Source organism: Silurus meridionalis, chromosome 19 (genome assembly GCF_014805685.1).
Source record: "Silurus meridionalis isolate SWU-2019-XX chromosome 19, ASM1480568v1, whole genome shotgun sequence".
Taxonomy (NCBI): Eukaryota; Metazoa; Chordata; class Actinopteri; order Siluriformes; family Siluridae; genus Silurus; species Silurus meridionalis.
In genome coordinates, this window is record NC_060902.1 from 1,794,667 (window position 1) to 1,817,837 (window position 23,171).

The window sequence follows — 23,171 nt, forward strand, 5'->3', positions numbered from 1 at the left end:
CCAATATTTAGCTTCTTTTTTCAATTGTTTTCAATTTTTTATTTTTACAAATTTATAGTCTGTATTTTTTTTTTTTTTTTCAAGCCAGTAATTAATTTGCCTCTTCCTCCAGAGGTCAATGGGGTATGCAAACATTTGTCTAACGAGATACCTGATATTATTATTATTATTATTATTATTATTATTATTATTAAAAAAGTCCTGTATTGAATGCAAAACATTAAGGAATTTATTTTATTTATTTTTATTATCTTTATTATTTAAAAAAATTGGGGGGAGGGGGGCTTTATTATTATTTGTTTATCATTATATATTTAGATATATATATTTTACCGTTTGAGTATTTTCAGAGCTGAACCCAATATGATATAACATGATGATGATGATGATGATGATGATGGTGGTGGTGGTGGTGATGAGGAGTGTGTGAGCGCTCTGCCTGCAGCACCCAGAAGTGAACAGTAGGCGACCCGGAAGGTCTGAACTCCGACTGAATGCGAGCTGAAAGAAGAGCTTTACCTTTTAAAATATAGATCTAAAAAATCATTTCCACATCCACAAACCCCGCACCGAGTCCGGATCGATCCGCCTGGGGTGAGTGCGTGCGTCTTTCATTCGTGGCGCATTCGTGATTTTGCGCATTGTGTGTATGTGTGTGATTAATCCGGAGTTCTCCCGGAGCTCGGAAAAGTTCAAATAAAAAAAAAACCCTAAACAGAGGAATGGCTGAAGCCCAGCGTCCCCCATGTGGATCCAGAACCGCTCCTGAATCCACTTTAGTGCCGCTGTGTTCATTAGCGGCTTATTAATTATCGCGTTTAATTGGTTTTTTGCGCGTGCATGCTCTTCGTCGCGGTTTTGTGCGGCATGATTGTTGTAGGAAGTGTCTTGTTTTTTTTTTTTTCCTCTCTTTTTTTTTTCTCCCCCTCTTCGAGCCGGGCTTTTCAAACCTGCAGATCTAAGTAAACAATCATCCGAGCTCTTAATGCAAATAAACGGATGGCGTCTTTAAGTGGTCTCGTGTCCAGGAACGGATCGCGCGTGCAGATTCGGAGGGGATCTGCAGAATATGGCGTCTGGTTCCTTTATAAAAATAAAGACAGGCTGCCATTTTTGTTTTCCTTTTGTCTGAATTTTTGTTAATAAAACTGTCTGAGAATGTGGGAGAGGCGGCGCGAGCTCGCTGTTTCCACCAGCCTCTGAAACAGGCTCGGGGTTTTTTTTTTTATCCGTTTTGTGTTACTTTGCGTTGGATACATGTAACGACAATAAAACTTCCAGGATGCCGATAGATTTTTTTTTTCTTTCAAAAAAGGAGAAAAGTTAACAAGCCCAAGTTGTGATCTCGGGTTTGATCAGGGACTTGAAGGTGACGCTCAGGAGAGTCGGAGATGAAGAGGATCGTGTCTGAGATATAAAAGCGTTACATGATTTTTTTGTTCTTTTGCATTTTAACACGGATTTCTGATTTGAGAGGTGGAGGAGGGCCATGCTGGAGCTCTGCACCTCCCTCTTCCCTCTCTCTCTCTCTCTCTCTCTCTCTCTCACTCTAGATTCAAGATTCAAAGGTTGCTTTATTGGCATAAAAAATATGGACATTGGTATTGCCAAAGCATAGAATATATACACACATACACACACACACACCACATACAACACACACACACAATCAGATATAATAATAAACTATAAAAGTACTGTATATAATATAGTATATAATCTATAATATATTGTAATATAGCTATAATAACAATATAAAAACTAGAATTATACCTCTCTCTCTCTCTCTCTCTCTCTCTCTCTCTCTCTCTCTCTCTCATATACACAGATCTTAAATAATATAAAGCATGCTGATGGTTGCATTATTTCATTTTATATGGTTTATATATATATATAAAATACATACATGTGAATAGAAACACGTTTATATAAAGATTTATTTACAGGCGAATCTTTTCCCCAACGATTACTGTTTATTTACTGCAAAATTCCTTGAACGAGTCTGAAAATAATGCGATTTTATAATAATAAATTTCTTTGCATTTGAGAATTTATTGCATATGATTAGAGCTGCATCTGATGTCGATATCAGAATTGCGATAACGATCAGCAATATCACAATATCGATCGTGTTCAATATGCAAATCACATATATGATGCCCCTATTTTCAGTCTTATGATCTCATAGTTCTAAAAAAAATAAATCCTGCCATAGCAGTGAACAGTGAGATATTACTTGTTTGGATTTTAGTATTGTTCCTAAAAAAAAAACTATTTTGCATGTGGGCGTGGCCTGATGATTTTCCTATTTGAATAAATTAGCTCATTATCAGGCACTGCTATAATTCTTTACGCAGCAATTACATTAAAATTGTGTTCGATTTTTTTTACATGTTAAGTGCTCGGCTTTGTTTTAGCGTCTTTATACTGCAGCTTTCTAGCTTTCATTCTGGCTTTGTACGAGCTCTGCTTTTTTGCATCTATTGTAGCTTCAAGTTCTCACCATTTACTTTTATAGCGTTCTGCTGAGCGACATACAATGATCTGATTTCTATAACTGAGCAGTTGAGGTTTAAGGGCTTTTGGTCAAGGACACAGCAGTGAATTTCAATTCTGTTTTATTTGTAGTGTGAATTTAACAATGGACATTGTCTCAAAGCAGCTTCATAGAGGTTTAAACATCTGTATAAAAGAATGTCTAACTTCAGTGCCTGTGTGTTTGTAAGCGAATAAGAGGAAAAACTCAAATCATTTCTGAGGTGTTCGGTGATTGGTGCAGAACTGTTGATGAAAACTGAGGTCCTAAACATTTGTAGCAGACGTGTGATATTAATTACAGGTAAAATCCAGCAGTGGCAGCTTTAGACTTTTATTTTCGAGATTTGAATTCACAACTTTCTGATCAGAAGTCGGACACGTTAATGATCGAGCCACCACTTCCCTCCAGACAGTTCACCCCGGAGGTTGTAAATGACAGGATAAGACACAAAAAATGCAGAAGATGTGAACTAATCGCAGGTTAAAACTTTGAGCATCAGACTGACCAAACGTCTGACTACCGGATTGGATTGTGCAATCGTTCGGATTTGCGTCACCGAACTCGCAGCTGTCTGTAGATATTTAGCGAACTGTTGGAGACGGTTGCCGAATGTAGGCATACCCGCGACGTCACAAGTCTCAGTGCTTCAGTAAACCGAAACGTAATTCCAGCGTTCTCATTAGGGTCTTTTTTTATCTGCTTATATTCAGCTTGAAAACAAAAACGTGAATAATATGCAGAGGAAAACAATTTTCAGCGCTCAGCTTGCAATCGTACCTCATAACTCCCTCAAACCCGTCGCTCTTCTCCGGGAAGGAACACGGCCTTCTAGAAATCTTTCCACACGACGGGATTATTTGAGGAATATCACTTTCATGCATTATGGATTCTTTTTCTTTGCCCTGCGACGCTCGGCCGTGCATGTTTTGGCAGCGTGCTCGGGGTTTGAAGGCTGTTCGACTTGGGGATCTGCACAGAGGAGTTCATTTGCGCGAGCCAAAAATAATAAAGATGATCCATCCAGGCGTATGAACCCCAAACTTTTGTGTTTTTTTCTGCAGAATGTTTTCTTAATGGTGGTTATGGGTGTCTGTTTCACTTCCTGTTTGAACTCGAAGGGGAAAATTCTTTCTTTCGTTATGCGACGATTTTGCGCGAACGCACATACGCCTTTTTTTGCTTTTCGGAAGCTTGTGCACGAGCTGGTTTGCGTTCAGGACTGATGAAGTGTGCTGCCAGTTTTGTTTGTAGGGTCGTGACTTTATGGGGGGAGGAGGAGTAGGAGCGGCGGCTCTATTTACCCAGAATTGCTTTAGCGTTGCTTCACTTCACTAAGCTGTACAATATGTGTGCATGCAGACGTGAATGGAAGAACCTCCACAAAGTAGTGTGCAGGAATATTTCCAAAACTCGCCGACCTTCTGCGCTTGTCACACTAGTTATTTTTTTTCCTTTGCGGTCATCACGTCACTTACATCTGAATGTCACGTGCGTCAGCCTCTGTATCAGCACATTCTACAGACACTGCACTGGAGTAGAACTGGAACTGGATATAAAGCCTATTTTTGAAAAGTTTATGATTAATAAAAAAGCACAGACTATTTTGACAAAAGTATTGAGAGACCCGACTTTTCCAGTCATATGCACTTCTTCACCAAACTGTTCCCACAAAATTGGAGGCACACAGTTTTACACGACGTCTTTGGAAATTTTTCCTCCACTTAAAATAGGAGACCCAAACCTGTTCAGCATGACAATGCTCCTGTGCACAAAGTCTGCTCCATGAAGATCTGCGCTACATGTGTTCGATTCCGTCTTGTATTTATGTCCCTTTTGTGTTTCTATGCATTCTCCTATGGTGGAAGATCTCCTGCTATAGAGCGTCTATTAAACATGAATGTATTGGAAAGCTGACTGCACCCCAGACCTCCTCACCTTATCTACAGCAGAACATGGCTTTACTAAGTGGCCGAATGAAATCTTACAAATCTCCTCAAAATCTAGTGGAACATTTTCCCAGAAAAGTGGAGATACTGTAACAGCAAATGGAGACTCCATGTGGAATGAGATGTTTAAAAAGAAGCACCAACATTATGGTCAGGATCTGTGGATCTAAATTTACCATCCTGATGTGAGGTGATAGATTGAAATATGTTAAAGTTTTGCAACAAAAAACGAACGATTTAATTTAGTTTTTATTTAGTTCCCATACGCTGTTTTACAAAGCACATGTTTTCTGTTCACACAGTCCACAAGACATGATAACTGAATTTCCACAAAGCAACCAGCTGAAAAGTTGACGTACTTTTCTTCTCACTCCATGTTGGTACCTGGAGGATCAGTGACTGCATTAATGTTTTATCATCATTGTTCCTGAGTGTAGTCCCTTTTCCACAACCGGCTATATGATATTGAGATTCATGTTTTTATGCACAGGGCAACTACAGTCATCTTATAAACTGAATAAAGTGTTCATTCTTTTTTATTTACGTAACGTAAATTTGTTATGTAGCTTCTAGGGATGGTAAGATTCAGCGATTCGCGTCGGTGCATCCATCGATTTTAAAAAGTGTGCATTGGTTACAAACGCATTATTTGCGTCGGTATAAAAGATTTCTTTATATATTTAAAATGTGACCATTTGTGATCAATATTTGATATGTAGATCGATTTCTCGTCGCTAAACGTTTCTCGAGAGCGTTCTCTCAGCACCGCTGCTGCTACGTAAACACGACGTATCACAACACTACGGAGACCGAGGCGTGTCCTAAAAGTAACATAGAATACAGATTAACATGGCAGAGGTAGAGCTGTAACTTCCTGCAGACACAACAAGAAAAGAACGTCTGGTTTTATTTCTTTTTTGTTTAGTTTTGCACCACACAGGCGTGTTTGTGAAATGGGTCATGCGTTAGAAGACACTTAAGTAAGGTAATGATTTGCTGTCTGTCTGAACCAAAGAATTAAAATTAACTATTTGTACCCTGTTGAATTGCAGAGCATCAGATTTTTTTCCATCGTATTGTACTGCATTGGGTCGCATTGTGTTGAACTGAATTGCAGTCGCACTGCAGCGTAATGAATTAGTAGCTGCTTTATATGTGTCAGTAGCGTATCGTATTGTCGGCTATGCGTGGAGATGCTAATAAGATAATATTGAACTGCTTTCGTGGCTGTATGTTGAACTGAATGTAACAGAAAATGTTTTGTTGGTTTTCTCCTCAGCATGGCCGAGCCACGGTTTAATAACCCATACTTCTGGCCTCCGCCTCCTGCAATGCCTGGTCAGGTACGACACTTGATCGCATGAATGGCTAAAATCACTATAACAAGCGTTACAATATTCAGATGTTAAATATTTATAAATACTATTTGTTTTTCATCTCAATCTGGTCATGTGGATTTACCAATTATGAGTGTATATAAATCCCACTTGTTGTTAAATTAGTGTTCCCATTACACCTCATAAGCCTCATTCGAAGGTTTTACATTCTTTTTTTTTAATACAATAAAAACCCAATTTCAAGATGGCCACCCATTCTATAACAAGTAATAAAAATGTAGCGAGTAATTTGAATACAAAAAAAATCTGAGCTAATTATTTGTGCATCGTTTACTCCATTTAACTCCACACAGAGCACAGTGTTTCCCCACGGACCATTATTACTGACGCACCACCCAAACCAATTTTGTATGCCATAAGTTATTGGTTACATTTTGAGGCAGATATTTCCAGAAAACACTCTCGCTGTGAGAGAATTGTCTAACATTCATTTAATAATTAAATGTGGCTCCTTGTGTCATTGGGATTTTTGTAGTGAGCTGCTCGCTCTCAGTTACGACCCGATACAGTTTTACCCAGAGTAGATAGCAGTCATTCGTAGCTTAGCTGATTCTCTGATATTATCCAGTACAAGTGACACTGTCCAACTGTCCTCTGCACTTCCTGTTTTCAGTTGGACAACCTTGTCCTGATTAACAAGATCAAAGAGCAGTTGATGGCCGAGAAAATCAGACCTCCACACCTGCCCCCGACTTCGGTCCAATCCCAGCAGCCCTTGCTGGTTTCCCCGACATCTTCCGAAGGTGGGACACACACCATGGCAGTGCAAAAGCTTCAGCAGATGCCTGGGCTTCCGCCTCATAGCCCCTCACAACCCGACGTGGCCCTGCACGCCCGACCTGCATCCAGCTCCGTCGCAGGTAAAGCACACGTCACTTGTCTGTCGTATCACGCAGCATCACTGAGCTGATATTAATAACCTGATGATGACTGTAGGATCTGATACAGAAGCTGTTTGAAGGAGACAAAGAAACATTGATGCACAGAAAAACTATCCAAAATTAATTTAGAGAATGAAATTATAACAGAATAAACCTTCTACAAAATCTCAAAGACTTTGTTATATATTGAAATTGGATTTATTCACGTCGTCACAAATATTTACTAAAAGCTTAAGAGGAAAAGTATTATATTTAGTCAATATTTTAGTTTACAGTATATTTAGTTTACACACCCAGAGTGATTTATTAACCCTTTTTAATTTCCTAACCGACACTTACTTTATACAACTTGAATTTGAGTAACATTTTCAAGTTATTAGCAAGTAATACGTTATTCAGGACTAGCTAGGTTTCATGCTAGCTTTAAATTTGCTAGCTAGGTGGTGTTAGTTAATCAGGGAAGTTGCATGTAATGCATATTTAATAAATATGTACTGGAGGGTCAATTATCAAATCTTAATATTATAATGAGAGAGCAATGACAAGTCACCATTGCTGCCACTAGGGGGCGATCTCTCCACAAAACTCAATAGATTTATTATCATTAGATTTTGATTTATATACATCTAATTTTGTGCTATTTTTATTTACAAAGTAAAGCTGAATTATTACAGCAACATACACAATATGAAACTTAAGCAGTGCTTGACTTTTCAGTACTATGATAACTATATAAACCATTAATAAACTATTAATATCTCTAACACCAGTGGCTGAGATTATTAACACTAAATATACTGCACATTTTTATCATTATAGAATTTTGTCGGTTACAATTTTAGGGATTTTGAAGATGATGATGATGAAGGTAGAAGCCCAGAAGAACATACAGAAAAACCATGTGTTTTAGGAAAGTCATTAAAACAAAGAATTCCTGCAAGCTTAGACTTTTTCCCTCTTTTCGTTTCCCCCAGGACGTATTCTCGGTGATGTAAACTTGAACCTGGACGACAAGGCGGCTTTAAAAGCCAGAGGACTGTGGGAAGACTGGCATTTACGACAAATTATAGACCAGCCTTCAAGAGCGAACCATCTGTCAGGTAACCACGCTTACAGATTCAATAGTGTGTATGACACTTCTGTATTGTGTATTTTTTATTGTTAGAGGTCGACCGATACCGATTTCACCGATAGCTAGGTAACCGATACTTTTTAAAATGGATACTGGATAAAAATTAAATAACACTCCATGTAAAATAGTACTGATCTTTTATTTAAAAAAAGAAAAACAGTACAGAATCATGAAATTGTGCTAAATGAAATAAATATGTATGTATAAATTAATAAATATAATAAAAATAAATAAGAAATATAATATAGCGCTCTCTGTGCAGCACCCAGTGGACCAGAAGCCAGTATGGATTTTTGCTGATAGTTCCAGCATCGAGTTTTGGCGATTAATCGGTCGACCTCTAATTATTAAGCATTATTATTATTATTATTACTCATCGCTTCGGATGGAGTTCTCTTCCAGATGGTAGAGAACTCTTGGAGATGGTTCCATCTTAACAGCCTAAAGTTCCATGAAGTTACTGAGCAACTAAAGACCTTTTAAGGATTGATTTGGGCTGTAATTAATATGAAAAGTTACAGCTACAGCAGCTCAGGACCTCAGTTCACACCTTAATGATGATCGATCTGTAGGATGAGGTTCTCTTTTAAGTCTGGTTCCTCAATGTTTCTAAGTCATGAAATCTCAGGGAGTTTTTCCTCATTAGGGATAAAATTATAGACAATAAGCGTAAAGAAATAAATCTCTTTATCTCCGTAAATCTGTTTTTTAAGGCGAAGTCTATTGTTAAAAATGCTCTACTCATAAAACTGAATTGGATTATTATTTGATGGAGTGAGATTCTCTATTATTGCTCTGATTTGAACAAATTCGGATTTCTTTCATGGCGAACGTCACTGATCGAACGGCTCGTTTATGATCATCAGGTATCGCACTCTCATCTCGTCCTGGCAACCAGAACATGACGGAGGCGATGACCCCGGCCACTCCCACCTCCACCAGCAGCGGCGGCCACATGCGATACGGATCAGCGCCTTCCGCAAACCTCCTCTCAGGGTTAGCCAGCGCCATGGGGGCGGAGCCTATGAAAAACTGCGGCGGGCTGGCGGGGCTGCTGGGACCGCCCCCGAAAAGCGGAGGGCGGGGACGTAAGAAGATCAAAGCAGAAAATGCGTCCGGTCCATTGCTGGTTGTACCCTACCCCATCCTGGCTTCAGGAGCCGACCAATCGTCTGTAACAATCACGGCCAAAGAGGGCAAATCGTACAGGTATAATACTAATGAAGTGGAAAGGATTAAGTTTTGGCACCCCTGCTCCATTTGCTGATATCATGACACTTTTCCTGTGTAGTGATGTGTGACAGAAAACAGGTGCTTGGGCTTATACAAAGTTGGGACCATGTGTGTGTGTTTGTTCTCCCAGGTGTAAAGTGTGTCCGCTGACTTTCTTCTCGAAGTCAGACATGCAGATTCACTCCAAGTCTCACACGGAGGCCAAGCCGCACAAATGTCCTCACTGCACCAAGTCGTTCGCCAACGCCTCATACCTGGCGCAGCATTTACGCATCCACCTGGGGGTGAAGCCTTATCACTGCTCGTACTGCGAGAAATCCTTTCGCCAACTCTCACACCTACAACAACACACCAGGTGAGAGAAAACCCCGCTCTCCTTTTTAAAGATCCTGCTCACATTGACACGAGTGACTAATAAAGACGCTCGCTCGTTCTAAACGCAGTTTCTACAACGAAGGAGAAAACAGAGATTTTTACTTGAAGGCGTCAAATCGTGTGCAAATCAAACGTCTTGGAGCATCGAGTAAGCAAGTGTTCATTATGTGTTTCTCCTGCACATTCTATAATCAGGGTCCGTGGACCATCAGGAGGTGGGATCTCAGTGGGTAAGGCATTGGATTTTGGAATGGAAGGTCACAGGTTCAAATCCCAGGCAGAAGGGCGCAGAAGGGCAATCTGAAGCCCATGTTGATGATCACAGCTTTAGGCAGCGTTGAGGACCATGTGCCTTTGGAACCAGTGTCTAATTGTAATTAAATGCTGGAAATTACAAACCCTAATGATAAATCTATTAAACCTATTAGAGTTTAATGATTAATAATAATAATTGTAATAAATAAATGCAGGGTTCTGGTGGAAAAATAATTATACCGTATTTTTCGGACTATAAGCCGCTACTTTTTTCCTATATTTTGAACCTCGTGGCTTAAACAACGAAGAGGCTAATTTATGAATTTTTCCTGGGTTTTTCCCGGTTTTACAAACTTCAAGCCAAAAAAACTGAAACATTAGACCAATGAAATTTTGAACGGAAATGAAAAAACGCACTTCACCTGTGTTCTGAGCTGCACGGCTTCTGGAAAAAAAAACATTTTTATTAAACGCACGACGATGCCAAAAGATAAACTCCCGAGAGAAATAGTTGTGAAAGTAAGGAGGAAGACAGTGACTATGACTTTCTTGGTAGGCTACTGTTTAGATACAAGCCGTTGTAGCGTGTTGAGTCTGGGTGAAGGGAGAGCTCACTAACTCCAGTTACAACAGAAATCATATAAGCACAGACAGGTTTCCAAAACTCGTGCTTTTTTATTTTTCTTGGCAACAGCGTTACGGGTTAGTCAAAGAAACTTAAAAATCAGCATCAGAAAATAATAAGGACATATTCCTCGGTCTTGCACACATGCAGTAATACCGGAAAAATGCAGTGCCACGCTGTTCCCAAAATACCGCTTTGCTCTTAAAGGAAGCGCAACATATTTCACCCGTTACACCGTGTGTAACGTGTCTTTCGTTAAACTCTGTGTAAAGTAGATTAGTGTAGACACCTGCAGCTTATAGACAGGTGCGGCTTATTTATGTTAAAAATAAAAATATTTGTAAAATTCAGTGGGTGCGGCTTATATATGGGTGCACTTTATAGTCCGAAAATTACGGTAATTTATATATATATATATATATATATATATATATATATATATATATATATATATATATATATATATATATATATTTATAAAATAATTTTATGAGTAATTCTTTACACAGCCGTTTCCTCTGACCTCTGCATCAGATAAGCTTTTATATTCATTTATTTCTCCATCTTTTCAGCATGTTGAAAATGAAGAGGCAAAAAGGATTTCTGTAGATATTATATGCGTCCTGTACAGCCCTCTATAGCAGGAGTCGACACGCTTTTGTACAAACACGGGAAATTTTCGTTTTTTACAATATATATGTAAAATATCTAAAATGTATGATTGTGTCTCCATAGCAACTGCATACAAAACACAAAAATACATTGTCATTAATTGAACATTAATTAAACGTATTAAATTAATGAAATGTCTTAACAGCAGCTGCAAAACAATTATTGTACAAAACAGTCAGAAGCGTCATAAATTTACTTCATAATTGATCATTTATTCTGCATGAAATTGTCACGTTATTGGCACGTGATCGTATTTTCGGTATGTGGTTGTGATGTAGGGCTCAGGGCTTTTAATAATATTGTTTATGTTTACTCGGTAGGTCTAGAAGTCTCGATGTCTACGTTATCTTCTGTGTCTGGACGCATCTTCAGAACGTATTCTACTGTAACTTCAGATTGAGATTGAAATGCAGTCATTTGTAATAAACACCATGTTTGTGTTATTTCTCTAAACAGAATCCACACGGGTGATCGGCCGTATAAATGCATCCAGCCGGGCTGCGATAAAGCCTTCACACAACTCTCCAACCTGCAGGTATGTTACTGTGTGTGTGTGTGTGTGTGTTAGTTAAAGGTGGATAGATTGAGTCTGATTTGTTGTATATTAATGTATGGTGCTGTGTTAATGATGTGTTGTTCTGGATCCTCTTGCAGTCTCATCAGAGGTCACACAATAAAGACAAGCCTTACAAGTGCTCCAACTGCTACCGCGCCTACTCCGACTCCGCCTCTCTGCAGATCCACTTAGCCGCTCACGCCATCAAAAATGCCAAGGCGTACTGCTGCAGCATGTGTGGCCGCGCCTACACGTCCGTAAGTACCACAACTACACGTCTAATCACGTGCAGGGCCTGGAGATGTGAGCCGAGTGTCTACAATAGTTTGCTAACAGGTTCTAGCTATTGTACCATAGATTAGTAGATGTCCACTAGAGGGCAGGCTAGAGACAAAAAAAATCTTGATTAGGATTAGGAACGGTGAAACTCCTGGTGATTCAGTGAACAGGTGAGTTGTGTGACTTTCTGTTTAAAACCTTCGTTGTCATCTTGATGGTTGTCATGATGGTCCCACGAGATCAACAGTTTCTGTATCGCAGTGGCGAAAAATTTCTCAGTGATACAAATGAGCAATTTACTCTCCACAATACAATCAAGATGCACTGTGTCCAAAAGTATTCAGACACCCGATGCTCCTAGCACATGTGGTTCTTCCTCGTAGTGTTAAAACAAAGACGGATGCTGGACCTTTTTCTACACAAAGCCAGCTCCATGAAGATCTGCTTTAAATGGGTTGGATTTGGTGGAAGATCTCTTCTATAGAGCTCCTATCCTACTGAAGATCTTTGCCTCCTGACCTACTCCAGTACCTGATTTTTTAACAGCTTTGTGGCTGAATGAATCTCGAAAAAATCTCCACAAAATCTAGTGGAACATCTTCCCAGAAGAATAGAGGTTGTTATAACAAGAAATTGGGAATGAGATGTTCAAAAAGAAGCACGTGCCCAAACATTTGTCCATGTAGTGTATTAAAGTGCAAGAATCCATTCACATTATATAATTCTTTAAAAAATGGAAGATTATGATAGTGAGTCGTCTTGTTCATGGACTTACCTTGTTTTCGTGAATTGACTCTTCCAGGAGACGTATCTGATGAAGCACATGTCTAAACACACAGTAGTGGAGCACCTGGTGACCCAACACTCGCCACCCCGGAACGAGTCTCCCAGCATCCCCATCCGCATCTCTCTCATCTGAACCCGGTCCAGTCCTCCTCCTCGGATCACCTCGTCCTGGTGGCGTCTGTTCATTCACTTCATCATTCTTTCATTTCTGGTAACCAGGTAGACTGCGTCGATCACAACTCGCACTGAAGGAGTTGTCGTTGGTTTAGTTTTATTTTTTATTATTTTATTTTTTATTATTTCTTTTTTTAATTCGCACTATCACTCTGTCTTTCTCTCTTTCTCTACCTCATCATGGAGTTTCAGAGAGAGCGGAGTGAGGAAATAATAGGGACATCCAAAGACAGGTTTGCAGCACTTTGAGGCCTTTTGGCTTAAAAAAAAAAAAAAGAGAAATATTCAGTCTGATTGTTTGGACAGTAAAAATGCTATAGTTCTTGGCAGCTAAATTTTTTATTTTTTTCGGGGGGGACGGGACATTAGATGTTACGCAGTTAAAAAACTGTCTCGTTTACATCCAGTGGTTATAAACACGTCTGAATACCTTTTAGAGCTCGGACCAAGTCCGACATGGAGAATTTTCTATCTTCTGCATAAGATTCAAATACTCATTCCTTTTGTAAAACTTTTTTTTTTTTTTAGTTTTTTATTATTATTATTATGAAGCTACACGCTTTTCAGAAGGTTGTAGTAGGTTTAATGAATAAGATGACGTGCCAAAAAATAATAATAATGCTGGTCTGTTGACTCCAGTGTACATAATCCCTCAATCCCACTGCCGCTGGTGTGTAAAGATGAAAGTAAAGATTCCAGGCTCCGCTGTAGAGTCTGCCTTTCTATAGTACTGTGCAAAAGTCTCAGCTCAGCTCTTTATCTGGACGCAAAAAAAAAAAAAACAGAACAGCAGCTATAAGTCGAGTCGTTTTAAACCTCTTGCACCACATCGTTTTTATCGTTATATCAAACCTCGTTTTTAAACACGACTTCTCGCCGACATCCTCCGTCCCGTGTTTTTATTTGGGTTTTATTCGTCATATAATGTTGTAGAACAGGTCGATTTTCAAGACCCACAAATGATGAAAACTTCACAAATGTCGAATTTATTGAAAGCACTAAATCAAATAGCATCCAGTTCAAAAACAGATAAGTGTAGTTGTGTTCGGTACCCTAAGTGACGTTGTTTTAATTTACTTATTATGCATTATAGACCTAATTGTTTGTGGTTGTGTATGAAATAAAGAAAATCATAAATGAAGATTAATGAGGAACACAAAAAAATATTACGCCGTTCATTACTCCCCACCTGTCATGCGTTTATTCACCACCAGAGGGCCACACCCCACACTTTGAGATCCACTGATTATAAATACATATGCGCCACCCTATACACATATATACAGTGTGGTTAAAACTTTTTCCAAAATTTCCCCTTTTCCTGCACCACACTGTACAATCTGATGTTTCTTCAAGGCGTTCCTGGTGTATTTGTTCAAATCCAGCACCATGTGATTATCATCTAATAACTCACCGATTAACCTGTACTAGTTACATATACTAACGAAACGTTACTGTATTGTTAGATGGTTAGTACAAACACCCGAGTGCCTTGAAGCGAGATTAAATCCAGCACTTCATTTTCAAACTGTTCCCCCTCCACCCCAATCTTTCCTTCCCCAGATGAACAGCTTTAAACATGTTTTTGCTCAGGTGGGCTAAAACTTTTGCACAGTACTCAACAGAGTCACGTATCCTCTTCGTGTGTGTGTGTGTGTGTGTACATACGTTTATGTTTAGTGCGTCATCCTCCTCCATGTATTATCATTATCATCATCACGTCTAAGTATTAAAGAATTACCATTATATTATTTTCTATACAGTCAAGCCTTAAATATTTTATCACTAATTTTTTTGATTTTTTTTTTTTTTACCTTTATCCACAATATGTCTACCATAAAGGTGTTCTCATTGTACTCAGTACTGTATGCCTTTTTTTTTAATTCTTAGCATGACTATTCTGTAAATAAACTATAAAATACTTATGTGTTAACCCCCTTTATATAAAAAAAAAAATCTAGTTATTATTACAATTTTTTTTTTTTTTTTTTTGGTCTTGCATTGTGGTACTCTGAAAAGTTCGTCTTGGCTGCTGTAAGATGCGAAGTCGAGACTTAGAATGGACTTATACGGAAAAATAAATCTGAAAAATCCGCATCCAGGCTTTGTGTTTTATTTAATGGAAAATCGCGTTCAAACGTTCGCACGATCTCGCAGGTTTCGCTACAGACGATCTTTCAACCAATCAGATTTGAGTTTTACAAGACCGATGTGGTATCATTTCCAAATCCAGCTAGTCCCCGGGCCTAGCCTTCCCAGGAGTCTTAAAGACTGACGATCAGTTCGGGGTATTATACTGTAATTAGTTAATAATTTAGCACAACAGAGCAATTTACACTACCGTGTGTATATATATGCATGTAGCTTGTGCGAGCACATGGACGAGCGAGTGGAGGGTGGAGCCTGATGAACGGTAAGAAGCACATCTGTATCTGATGAGACTAATCAGTGCGCTCTGTTTTAGTGTCCGGTGACACTAAAAATAAAGATAACAAGATAAATCGATTCTAATCTGAATCCGTAAATTATGTACAGAAAACAGAATTGAGTAGTTCATCTACCTGAACTAAACTGAAACTAAACTGAAAGTGTTTTAAGGATAAAAAAAAAAAAAACCCGAAATGAAAATTTCAGTTATAAAAAAAAAAACACTGGTAAATAAGGATCTCCTACACCTTCCTACAGCCCTTTTGGTGAAAAAAACCAAAACAAACGAAACAGAAAGTGACAAAAAGCAAACAATGGAGTAAAGATGATTACACAGACACTTGTTCTCACTTGCTCTCGTTTCCTCACGCAGGTGCACAACGTACACGTGTGGTTTGGTGCGTCAGATGCGCCTGCGTAATAATCAGCCTTATTTGCAGCGATTAATTAAACAAAATGGTAAAAACCGTGCTGATTCATCGGTCGACCTCCCACCCGAATCTACACTGCGAATATGGAGAAGGGCTGAGAACTTTTTTTTTTACCTTTCCTGGACTAAAAATTCTGTTTTCAGATCTACACCAAACTCACATTGTATGTTGGAGTGAGAAACACAGGACTTTAATTATTGTCATTTAGGTCTAAAATTCCAGCTCGACATGGTGTCAACACTCTACAGCACTGCTTTTGTCCAATACTGACAAGAAAAATGGGACATAAACTTGTTACTTTGCAATTGCATTTATGTACAGAATTCTCACTCTTCACTGAATATAAAACCTGTAATGATTATATTTGCAGATTGGTGGCGCTGTTTACTTTCTTTTCAACATTTTATTTTCCTACACATTTCATAGTAACGAAAGGGCGTTTTCTGCTTTCACAATCATTACTTGTTTGAAAGTCACACATCCTCACTCTAATATCAGCTGCCCTGGAGGGGATACACACCGAGTTGGAAACACAAAGTGAGCGAGGATCACTCCTTTAAGAGATTTGTGTTTCATGGGTTAATTCTACAAATCTCATTTCTGGGCTATTATCTGTCAGTATTATCTGTCATCCACGATGTACAGCAACAGCAAACAAAAATATCCAGTGCACTTTAGAGTAAAATCTTTCACCTGGTTGTGAGATCGCATCCTGATGATGATGATGATGATGACGCCAAAATGAATGGCATTGTCCCTCCTGTCAATCACAGCAACGCTTACCAATCCTGCACAAAGGTGTGCTTGAGTATGTGGTAGAGGGCAGATAGTCCCCTGAATGTCCAACTATTTGGGGGGGGTCTTATTCAACCTACATTTGAAGAGTCTCTGAGGTTTTCTATATACGTTTTTGGAGACAACAAGCTGTTTTTTTTATCTTCTCAAAGATAAAGTTAAATTTAATTAGGTGTGATGAGGATGGACAGGATTAGAAACGAGGTTATTAGAGGGACCGTGCAGGTGGGACGTTTTGGAGACAAGGAGAGAAAGGAATGATTGAGAGGAGGAACATAGGGTATATCGGTAGAAGACTGCTGAAGATGGAGCCACCAGGCAGGAGACGGATGGTCTGCTGTGAGACCCCTGACATGAGCAGCTAAAAGAAGAAGAAATATAAAGTTATTCTTATATTAAAGTTTATTATATCATTATGTAATGTTGAATATTAAAGTTTAGTTTTAAAATCTTATTAAAGACGAGAAAAAAAAAGAGGTTGTGAGGAAACTGTAGATAAAAACAGGAAGGAATTATAGCAACATTACGCACGACTATATAAAGCATAAAAAGTATGACGTGTTATACTTCAAGTATAGAAACATTGTGTTGTGGAATAAATCAAATAAACCCCATGACACTGATTACTGTGTAATAAAAGTGAGCAAGAAGTGTTCGAGTTTAGATCGACGTCTAAACTCCGTGTTTTTATCGAATAAAAAGGAAATAATAGAATGAGACTGCTGAGTGTGAACTTAAGGCTGTTTCTTTGTTCTGTGGGTGGTCTGCTTTTCCTCCAGCAGGAAGAGATATGAAGGATATACGGAGGCTAATTATGACAATTTCACAACAATTTTTCCTGTTGCTTTTTTCAGACTATTTAAGTAAAAAATCCGACCACAAAAAATAGTGACCAAAGTTCCAAATTGCTGTAATACTTCCTCCCCTCCTCTCTCTCTCATATATATATATATATATATATATATATATATATAAGACTATAGTTGAGTTCATGAGCAGCAGATGTGGTCTGAAGGCAGAGAGTTGGGTTGTGGAGGAAATGGGTGGTGAAAACTTCCCTTTAACAAAACCAGGCCTGCATTCCTCTAACATCTCTTGGTTTTTTTCCCCTCTGAAAAAAGGGAATTACTCAGAGTGAGTAAGAAGGGGTGGAGAAAGAGAGAGAGAGAGAGAGAGAGAGGGGGACAGAAAGGGAGAGTGTGATGACCAGGAGAGGAGAAGAGAAGTACGGAAAGCAGGATACAGTTTGAAGACTTCCAGTTTCCTCCCTCGAGCTTTACAAGGTAAAGACAGTTTGATTCTGATTTTGTGGATTTGGGGTCTGTTTTTGACAAAAGAAATAAGGCCCTTTTGGGGAAAGTTTAAAGAACTAAAGCAAGTTTTCTCCATGTTTTGAACTTTGACAGTTTCTTAAACATTAGGAACATCCCATGTGTGTGGTTTGTGATGTCGTTAGAGGGCGGGTACGGTCTGTTTTTTTGGGGCATAGCAGCACTGATTTTGCCTCGATGTAGAAAACAAAATGTTTGTAAATGTAGTGTAAAAGAAACAGCAAGAGTCTGTGCCAGGTGAGCCTAATGAAACTAATTTATCAAAAGCTTTGAGGGACGCTTACTTCCTACTGCTGCAAAAATAAATAAATAAATAAACGTCTCATATATAAATACCTCATATTATTACAGAGTAGGAATCTATTAAGAATGAATATACCTCCATAGAATCCATAGAATTTTGAGATGGTCTTGAGTGTGTGTGTGTGTGTGTGTGTGTGTAAAGCACTACACTTTGTCATGAGTCCCTTTTCAGGCTGTTTGGACTCTGAATGGGCGCTCTGTCAGGAACACCCTCGTGCACAAGACAAACTTCAGTCTAAATTTAAACTCTGATTTTACTACACAAACCCACCCAGTCGAGCTTCTTGAAAAATCACCAAGGACCTTCACGGTGTTTGGGATCAAACTGCTGTATCTAGGGAAGTGAGATTTATTTGTAGACAAGAACGCAATGGAACCAGGGACTGAGCTGTTTATTTACTTTCGCACATATGTGATAAAATGCTGAGTTGTGCAAAAAAAAAAAAAAAACAGGATTTGAAACCGGGGAAATGATTTCACAGACACGTGTGCAGACTGAAGTTGCCTCAGAACCCTGCTGTATAACTTGATAATTGACATAATGCATGCTGTTGTATATATCTGAAGATTAAAGCAGCGAGAACACACACTAGTGTTTACATGGCACTCCTAAAGGCATGCTTCTTCAGACAGATAGATATGAAGAGGAACGTGAGGCTCGACTCACTGCTCTCTGTTTTGGGACAGGATCAGAAAGAGAAAAAGCTCAGTGGCTTGTGCTTTGTCTACAGGAGTTTACAGAAGCAGACACGATGGCGTGTCTGTTGACGTTCGTGACGCTGCTGCATTTAATCACGCTGGCCATGGTGTTCATTGCCACTACAGAGAAGGTATGTTTCAGTGCTGAGAAAATATTTCTCACCGGTATATTATCTCTGGTGATCCACACACCTAATCATCTCCCGAACCCTCACTTCATTCCAGTCTTGGTGGACGGTCGACAAGGTGGAGCAAGCGGATCTTTGGAACAAGTGCATCTACGACAACAACACAGACACGTTCATGTGCACTACTGCTTCCGGGAATGGTACGTATGCTCATGCTCTTTCAGTGATATGAACAGAAACGATTGACGACTTCTCCTTCTGTCAGCTAACAGAGGTATGATGTGTGTTCCCATGTCGCAGATTGGTTGCAGTCGGTGCAGGTGCTCATGGTCCTGTCTGTGATCCTCTCCTCCATGTCCTTCGTTGTGTTCGTTTGTCAGCTCTGCTTAATGTCCAGAAGAGGTCTCTTTTACTTCAGCGGGCTTTCCCAAATCTTTGCAGGTAACATATATCAGTGTCGAGTCGTGCATTTCACCCCCCCCAGGCCTTCAGTGTTGTCCTACCTGAATCAATCCACATTCTAATCCCACCATTGTGACCCTACATCTAAAGACACCATCAATATTTGAGAGAAACGCAGTAGAACAGAGAATAAATGTCATATAATAAACACAATATAACTCTTCTCCTTTCACTGTAGCCACAACTGCACCACCCGCATACATCATCTCTAGAAGAAGCATCGATATTCACCTATTCAAACGACCCAAGGATTTTCCTGCATTTTTTCTGGGAATTTTAAATATAGGCTAATTGTGTGTTTTTGTGAAAATTCCCAGGAAAGAAAACACAAAAGTATAAATGGTTCCTGAACCGTTTTGGCTGATCTTGCCTCATTACGTTCATCTTTCTTAAAGTCTATCTTAGATTAAATAGTTATTAAAAAACTATGTATAATAATGATTAATATTTTTTTTGCTTTAAAATCTCTTTAGTGTCAAAGTCAAAGAAAGACATTGTAGAGTTTTCTCTTTTCTAGTGAGCCAAAAAGATGGTTTCGGCTCTTTAAAAAGAACCGACTCTTCTATCTCTCAAACGGCTTACAATTTTTGCTATTTTTGCCCAGTGATTTAAGATATTTCTCTTTATATATCAATTCATCTGAAATAAAATCCCTTGTAAAATCATCGCTAACGAAGCAAAGAGTCGACTCATCCTCTCGCAGACGACACGGCAAAATGAGTAGTGCTGGAGTTTACACCAGTTTGATATTTAACAGTAAAGAGATTATTATTAACTTGTTTAAAATTAGCAAAACGTGTAGAATTCAGTAAATAGTAGCCAGAGTTGTATAAACTTTATAAAAGTCGGGTCTTTTAAGGTAAACATTGAGAGTCGACTCGAAAAAAAAGAGCCGACTCTTTAAATAGCGAAATAGCTTAGCATATAGCGTGCATTATATTCATATTCAACACTTTACACAAGTACAGAAGTGGACTAAAGAGCAAATACAATTAAATCAAAATTAAAAGACTAATTTGGATACTAATTTATGTGACATTACTTACAGGCTTCAGTTTGCGGCGACATGGACAATCAGCTTAATTAGGAGATGGTACACTCCATTGTAGGGGTGTTCTGATATTTAGCAAAATAATTGAACCAACCACATCATCATGACACGCGTTACACATTTAAAACTTGAATTTACTAGTAACATGAAATCACTAGACATCCAAAATAGTTATAATTTAAATTACAAGACTGAAATTATTTTCTAATTCCCGGATAATAACCCGTTTCCGTTCAGCACGAATTACCACATAATCGTGCGGTCCGTCGTTTATTTACGTCCGCGGAAACATTTCGACATGAATTATTTGAAACACATGAAACGATTTGGTACATTTTTTTAAAAATATGATCTCTAATTTTGCATTAGAATGCAAATGATAACCTACCAAACATCCCATGTCATTCTGTCATAATAATGAGGATTTTGTTTAGTGTGTATTTAATATCAGTTTGTAGAATTTAGAAAAAATAACGTTAAACTTTGGAGACGAAAACAGAGTTCCATTCAAAATTTCAGACACACTTCCCTTCAATGGCTTCTCCCTTTAATTTTAATGTACATTAATATTAAAACATCCGAACCATAAAAGAATATGAATTGAATTATTCTTGTTCTTTACCTGGTCCTCACGATAGCCAATTAGATAGTGAAGAAAAAAAGATCTATCTTTTCTTTAAGAAATGAAGGTCAGTCAATCCGAAAAATCTCAAGAACTTTAAATATACCCCCTTACTTATAAAGTCCTCGAGATGTTTCATAATATGGATTTGTAAAGTAGGTCTAGTAGCACTAATAGGACTATTGACTCACCCTTTCCTCTGCACAAGACAGCACATTAAAAAGGCAAGAAATGTCACGAATGAACTCTTGACAAGACACATCTGTGAACTGTAAACATTCCAGGTGACGATCTCTCATGAACCTGATTAGAGAATGCCATGAGTTTGTCAAGTTGGCTTCAAAGCATATGGAGCTACTTCGCAATCTAAAATATAAATCATATTCTGTGTTGACACATTTTTGTTTATTATCTAATTCCATACGTGTTCTTTTATAGTATGTCTTTAATGTACAATGTTGAAAATAATAATAATAAAGAAAAAAACACTGAAGCAGAAGATGTGTCCAAACTGGAACTGTCCATTCGCCTCCCCCTCAAAATAATAAATCCCTGTGGGGTTCATGTGTATTTTAAAATGTTTAGTCAATTCAATGCTTTTATATCCTGTTATGCTGTGAACAATAACACACTTCCCCCTTGGGTTTTTTTTTTTATTATTATTCTTTTGGTAGAGACCCAATTATAATTAAGCACATTTTCATTGATTTTCCTCTCTCAGGTCTGACGACGTTTGCAGCAGTACTGATTTACACTTGCCAAAGAAAAGAGATCCTACAGAACCCTCGGGAGAACCAGGGCCATTTCGGCTACTGCTACATCCTGGCCTGGGTGTGTGTTCCTCTGATGCTCGGTAGTGGGATTCTCTATGTGCACCTGCGCAAGAAAACACACACTACAGCCTGAGTCGACCAAACATCCTGGAGAACGAATCGGCTCTTCTAATCGACTCTTTTATATGGGCCGACTCACATATACGAGCTGTATTTTGTTTCTTTTACTTTTTGTATTGTTGTGCTGTAGTTTATTTTTATTCATTACAGAGAGAAATGCACCAAAGGATCGGAAACTTTTCCAGTTAAAAATACATTTAAGGCAAAAGGCAAAAATTGAGAACCAAAAAACCGACTCGAGTCAAATGTGAATCAGTTGATCCGACTCACAAAAAAGAGCCGAAACTCCAATCATTGACCGACAGCATTTTCATAAGCAAATATTAATAAAGCCCAGTCAAGGGTTAATTTTGCTTTAGGTACACAAAAGTCAGTATAGTCACTGTACATTTACCTCTCCGCCTGGATCCAAATCTTTTGTGATTTTTAAAAGAATATTGATTATAAAGATCTACAGACTATACATTTTATCATCTTCCCATAGATGGCGCTGTTTCCCAGTTAAAGTTTCTAATGATACTTTGATTATTTCAACTATATTTTTAGAGTATTATAAATATTTTTACTAATCAAATATTATGATATTTTTGTAAATGGACTGAAATAAATTGGTTGTTTTTGGTAAATGTCTCTTATTTCTAATATACAAAATATTAAACTTTGTAGCTCATTTTTGATGTAAATTTGTATTTGTTGTCAATTTGTATGATTCATATAAATGTAATTTATATAAATATATTAACACATACATGTTTTATATGTTGCAGTATTACATTTAATAAGAGAAACTTGCATTGATTGTACTTTGTAGCACTTTGATTTTTTTTGCCAAAAGATTTGTCTTTTTTGTTGTTGTTTTATGTATTGTACTATATAACTTCACTGTTTTAAAATGCAGCATTAACGCAGTCTCAGCTAGGAACATTTTTGTGATATTGAAATAAAAACCTAATGTATTGAATGGTACGGATGGTGTTTTTCTTCTTCATTATTTTCTAGGGTTATGCAAATAAATTTTTCCACAAGACATCGGTACCAAAATATTTGCCTAGTGAACCTGTTTTGATGGATTTAGGCAGAAAAGATGTAAATCCCCAGACAATGTTCGTTTGTAATGTAAATGAAAAAAGGAGTGTGTTTTGGACATTGAAACTGTTGATTCTCACACACTGCTCATTT

The 23,171-nt window shown here is 38.2% G+C and overlaps 2 protein-coding genes and 1 long non-coding RNA gene across 3 annotated transcripts; 2 read left to right on the plus strand and 1 right to left on the minus strand.

Moving 5' to 3' along the window:
• Positions 1-432: 432 nt before the first annotated feature.
• znf362a (zinc finger protein 362a) lies at positions 433-14,947 on the plus strand. The gene is made up of 9 exons (XM_046875559.1): positions 433-594; positions 5,765-5,828; positions 6,496-6,742; positions 7,738-7,863; positions 8,762-9,104; positions 9,259-9,483; positions 11,512-11,590; positions 11,710-11,868; positions 12,693-14,947. The coding sequence occupies exons 2-9, from the start codon at positions 5,766-5,768 to the stop codon at positions 12,807-12,809; spliced, it is 1,359 nt and encodes a 452-aa protein (XP_046731515.1). The 5' UTR covers positions 433-594; position 5,765; the 3' UTR covers positions 12,810-14,947.
• A 935-nt stretch (positions 14,948-15,882) lies between these two features.
• On the minus strand, positions 15,883-21,812 carry LOC124402005. Its single transcript, XR_006928642.1, has 2 exons — positions 20,473-21,812; positions 15,883-16,864 (listed from the first exon to the last, which is right to left on the minus strand). It is a non-coding gene; the product is annotated as an uncharacterized LOC124402005 (long non-coding RNA).
• On the plus strand, positions 17,599-22,958 carry emp3a (epithelial membrane protein 3a). Its single transcript, XM_046874585.1, has 5 exons — positions 17,599-17,786; positions 18,869-18,967; positions 19,062-19,164; positions 19,265-19,405; positions 21,821-22,958. The coding sequence occupies exons 2-5, from the start codon at positions 18,890-18,892 to the stop codon at positions 22,003-22,005; spliced, it is 507 nt and encodes a 168-aa protein (XP_046730541.1). The 5' UTR covers positions 17,599-17,786; positions 18,869-18,889; the 3' UTR covers positions 22,006-22,958.
• The last annotated feature ends 213 nt before the right edge of the window (positions 22,959-23,171 follow it).

What these genes read in the sequence shown, in the direction of transcription:
- znf362a (XM_046875559.1), top strand. Translation starts at nt 5,766, where the DNA reads ATGGCCGAGCCACGGTTTAATAACCCATACTTCTGGCCTCCGCCTCCT. An exon ending in CTCCTGCAATGCCTGGTCAG is followed by an intron (nt 5,829 to 6,495) that starts GTACGACACTTG and finishes TCCTGTTTTCAG; the next exon opens with TTGGACAACCTTGTCCTGAT. An exon ending in AAGAGCGAACCATCTGTCAG is followed by an intron (nt 7,864 to 8,761) that starts GTAACCACGCTT and finishes TATGATCATCAG; the next exon opens with GTATCGCACTCTCATCTCGT.
- emp3a (XM_046874585.1), top strand. Translation starts at nt 18,890, where the DNA reads ATGGCGTGTCTGTTGACGTTCGTGACGCTGCTGCATTTAATCACGCTG. An exon ending in CACTACTGCTTCCGGGAATG is followed by an intron (nt 19,165 to 19,264) that starts GTACGTATGCTC and finishes CCCATGTCGCAG; the next exon opens with ATTGGTTGCAGTCGGTGCAG. An exon ending in GCTTTCCCAAATCTTTGCAG is followed by an intron (nt 19,406 to 21,820) that starts GTAACATATATC and finishes TTCCTCTCTCAG; the next exon opens with GTCTGACGACGTTTGCAGCA.